We start from the raw sequence: 4459 nt of genomic DNA on the forward strand, positions 1-4459 counted from the left end.
GAATTTGGCAACCCCCGGGCTGGCTGGATGTACTGGTGGAGGCTGGCTGCGTCCCCTCCCAGGGAGGGACAGACCCCCCACGGCTATGTGTGATGCTACGGGGAGCGTTGCTGTGGAAGGTGGTGACCGGGCTGACGGGGGACTGCGGGGACAGGAGCCACCCCGGGTACCGTGTGTACGAGCACATCGCCGGCTCCGGGCAGATCTTCCAGCAGGTGACAGAGGTGAGTGGGGAGACCTGCAGGAGCAGGGAGGGGGTGGCCGAGGTGCATGTGGTCCAGCCCAGCTCAGCTGCTCTTATATTCTCCCCGGGGTTAATCCTCGTGCCCAAGGCACCTCCAGGTTGCTCTGGGAGCCCTGCTTTAGCCTGAAGCCGAAGCGAGGGCTGGAGAAGGCTGGTTGCTCTCGAGCTTGCTGGTGGGCTCCTTGCGTGATCCTTGGGATGAGCCGACTCGCCTGCCCCCGCAGAGGGGAGGTGTCTGCTTGGGGCTGAGGCTGAAGCTGGGGTGCTGCTGTTGCTCTCAGCACCCTGGGAATCAGGAGGGTGGCCTGGCCACAGGGACAGGAGCCTCTCTGCCCATTCCTGACCTTGAAGGTCTTGACTGGTGCACCTGTGAAGTCTTGGAGACCTGAGGAAGAGTAAAGTGCTTTTCTGCTCATTACCAAGCAGCATCTCCCAGCAGACCCCCAGCAACAGCCCCTGCCCAGCCTCCGGCAGTTGTGTGTTTTAATGGTTTCTATTTCCATGGGCGAGCTGGGGGGTAATAACATGACTGCTCCAAGTGGCTGAGCAGGAGCCACCTGGCAATAACAATTGCACCAAATTACTCAATCCCTCGTAGCAAGGGGGGCTCAGCCAGGGCCGTCACCTCCTGCCCACCCGTCCTCGTGTTGGCACCCACTGCACCTGGCTGGGGCTGGTCCCTTGCCCGGGCACTGTTTTGCAGCCGTGCCTGAGACTTTGACCCAGTGCAATACAGCCCTGCTCCCGAAATGGTCCCAAAATAGCCGTGCCTGGCAGGGCTGGGAGAGCAAAAAAACAGCCTTGTTTCCGTGGAGGTTTAAGACCTAAAATGAATGAAGAGAGGGTGGGGGAAGGCAGGACAATGAGGAGCACCTGCAGGTAGAAACTTGGTTGCCCCAGGAGCAGGTGAGTCCGCTGGGCATCAGCCTTGTCTCTTTGCTTAGCGAATTTACAGAGCGACGGAAACACTTGTGCGGTTATTCCGCACCCGCACCCGGCCTGCAGAGCTGCTGAGGGGTCTCGCCGGGGGACCGTGCAGCCAGGGTAGGGCGAGCGGTGCTGGGTGCTGTCAGCCCGTGGGTTGGAAGCGGAGCAGACCCCCGGCGGGTGCAGGCGTCCTCTGGCCAGCCCGGCTCTCGTGCTGTGGCACAAGGGCAGCCGGGCAGCCCCTTAATTCACAGCAAAACCAAATCGAGTCACGGCTGTGCTTGTCTCTAATGCCTGGTGCCACCTCCTTCAGCCACTCCAAAAGTGCTCAGGGTGGGTTGATTAATGACTTGGGCTTTATAGGAAGAAAGGGATTTCCCCTGCCCAGCCCCCTCTGTTCCTCCTCGTTCCCGTATGACCGGCTTTGCAGGTTTTCTGCAAACAGCCCTGCCATCCTTGCACAGGCTCTTGACTCGCCCCGGCTGGGGGAGGAAAAGTCGGGTCCTACTCACCCGCACTGGGGGTGGGAAGGGATGGGGCTGAGATTTGGGTCTCTCCCAAAAGCGCGATGAACTGAACCTGCTGAGTTCTGTTTTGTGGGGATTTGGGCCAGGGGCAGAGTAAGATGAGCAGCATCTTCTCTGACTCTGCAGGACTTCTAGTGCGAGGCTGGAGAGGTGTCTGCTGAAATCTGGGCTTTGATGAGTCTCTGCATTGTTCTGGCTGTGGCTTGAGAGGGGAGGCTGCGGGGAGCTGCTCTGCTGGCACTCAGCCCGAGCACCCAACACCGTGTCACCCCAGGGGAGCAGACTGTCTCTGATGGCCGTGACTTCTTCGGGCGGTTCAGGCAGCGGCCACTGAGAGCTGGCGCTCACCGTGTGGCTTCTCTGGCAGGCTTGCAGGAGATTCACATCGATGAGAAAACCGTCAGCCCTCACCTCAGCCTGTCAGAAGACAGGGAAACCCTGACCTTCAGCCCCAAGAAAGGACTGCCCCGAGCGATTTGACCACTGGCCCAATGCTTTGGCCACTGTGGCTTTCCACTTGGGAGTCTGCGCGTGGAAGATCAGCGTGGAGAAGAGCTGCACCTACAAGCTGGGGGTTTGCCACAGCTCCCTGCCGCAGAAGGGGTCTGGCAACAAAGCCCCGCCTGGGCTTCAACGCTGCCTCCTGGGTCTTCTTGCACTACGATGAGTTCGGGTTCCTGCACGCTGGGCACCCGCAGGCGGTGGAGCTGATCATGTCTCCGGCTGAGATCAGGGTGCTGGTTGACTTTGCAGGAGGTGAGATTCCTGCGCCATCCTCTTCTCCCACAGGCAGACCTTCGTGGAGCCGCTCGATCCCGTCTTTGCTGTGGTACACCAGAGCATCTCGCTCGTCCGGTGAGCAAAGCATTGCGCTCGCTGGGGCTTGAATATAATTGTACATACAGTGACTGTATATACACTATACAGGACATTTATGGGGGAAAGGAGCCCAGACAGGGCTACTGGCTTGCGTACAGTGGTGTTCAGACAAGACCTGCCTTCAGGCTACATCTGTTCTTCACCTGGTTTACGGCAGCTTTCCTCTCCTGGAGGCTACACCTGTGTCTGCCGTGCTGGGGCGAGGGGTCAGGGTAACGCCTGGCTCTGCCAGCCGCTTTTAGGTGAATCATTTAATTCCCCTCTGACCAAGGGCAGCTTTCCAGCCTGACGGTGGGCTTCAGAAAGCAGGAGCAATATTAAGAGATGCGTTTGGAGAAACGGCAGGGAGAACACACACGGAAAGAGACATCACTGGGACACAGCTGGAGACACTTTTGGGAAGAGCAGGGACAGTGCAGGGGGCTGTCACCCGTGGGGGACCCATGCCAGGGCAGGGGCACCCCTGAGGGGCTGTGGCCGTGGAGGAGCCCGTGTCAGAGCAGAGGAGTAAGAAGCAAGTACCAGCAGAAAGATACCTAACCTGAGCTGCTCCTCGCCTTGCCAAAGGCAGCAGGGGGCTGAGTATAACGTGGTGAAAATGGGGGGAGCTGATGCTAGGCGGGGAGGAAGGAGAGGTGAGCCAGGGAGAAGGGCAGGAAAAGTGTTTCCCTAACTGTTTAAAATTCTTTATTTCTCAATACCCAAATCAGTAAAGTTTGTTAATTGGCAATATATTAAATTAAGTGAAATTGCCCAACTCCAGACTGTTTTGCCCACAGCAGGCCTGCAACTGCCTCCTGGCCACCGCTGTCAGGAAGAGGGGGATGCTGGGGTACACCAGTGAGGGGGCAAACCTGGGGTACACCAGGGCGCGCAGGGCCTGTGCGTGGGTTCCCTGGGTGCTCTGCGCGAGCAGATCTTCCCTGGGACCGGACCAACCCCAGCTCTGCTGATGCGCTTGCACGGGGGGATGCTCGAGCCTCTGACCGAGACGGGCTACACCTCACTGTCTGCCTCCATCCCTCCTGCCAGAACGAGCCTTCGAAAGCGCAGCCTGACCCAGTCCCCAGCTCCATTAGGGGAAGGCACCACTGCTGACCCTGTGTTTTTTGAGCTATGAAAGACATCAGCAGCAATGCTGAGCGTCAGATACATTTTATTGCATTAACACCCCTCCTGCTCTGCAGGCAAAACTGCTCCCTGCGCTCAGAAGTGCTCGCTTCTTTTCCCTGCCCAACTAGCAGCAAGAAATCCTACGCCAGGACCAGTTCACCCCTCAGCAGCAGCGCTGGTCCTCCTCCGAAATGCAGTTACCGCTTCTCAATAAGAGCCAGGAGGTGGCTGAGCGTGGGCAGGACGTGCTCAGGGGGCATCTCCGGCTCCTCGCCCTGCCCGGCAGCCCGCAGCAGAAAGCCGTGCATGCCCACGGCTCGGGCTGCCTTGTAATCCCGGGTGTAGTCGTCCCCCACGTGAGCTGCCTGCTCCGGGGGGACCCCGCCGAGGCGCAGGGCTTTCTCGAAGATCCTCCTGTCCGGCTTGGCAAAACCCACATCCTCAGAGGTGACGACAAATTCGAAGTGGTGCCGCAGGTTGCACTGGGAGAGGATGTTTTCCAGCCGGTTATCGAAGTTGGAGACCACCCCCATGCGGAAGCCGCGCTGGCAGCACCAGCTCAGGGTCTCGCCGGCTCCTGGCAGCACCTCCCAGTTGTGCGCGCTGCAGAAGTCGCGGTAGAGGTTTTCCGCCATCAGCGTTAGGACTTCGTCTTCGTGCACGCCCGAGAGCCTGAAGGTCTGCTTCACAACGTCGACCCACCACTGCTGGGAGCTCAGCCCCCGGCCCCGGCCGTAGTTGGGGAAGCGCTGGCTCTGGGCTCTGTACG

General features: G+C 59.5%; 2 protein-coding genes across 2 annotated transcripts; one reads left to right on the forward strand and one right to left on the reverse strand.

Annotated features, from left to right (window-relative positions):
- The first annotated feature begins 92 nt into the window (after positions 1-92).
- Positions 93-2557, forward strand: LOC104083557 (B box and SPRY domain-containing protein-like). The gene is given in 6 exon segments (XM_009587070.1): positions 93-224; positions 1189-1288; positions 2066-2156; positions 2158-2317; positions 2319-2465; positions 2468-2557. Coding segments are annotated over 6 exon segments (720 nt in total).
- A 1330-nt stretch (positions 2558-3887) lies between these two features.
- Positions 3888-4454, reverse strand: HDHD3 (haloacid dehalogenase-like hydrolase domain containing 3; the record flags this gene model as incomplete). Its single annotated transcript, XM_009587071.1, has 1 exon — positions 3888-4454. A coding segment is annotated over one exon (567 nt), but the record flags the coding sequence as incomplete, so codon positions are not given.
- Positions 4455-4459: the final 5 nt, after the last annotated feature.

This window comes from Fulmarus glacialis, unplaced genomic scaffold (assembly GCF_000690835.1).
Source record: "Fulmarus glacialis isolate BGI_N327 unplaced genomic scaffold, ASM69083v1 scaffold22711, whole genome shotgun sequence".
Classification (NCBI taxonomy): Eukaryota; Metazoa; Chordata; class Aves; order Procellariiformes; family Procellariidae; genus Fulmarus; species Fulmarus glacialis.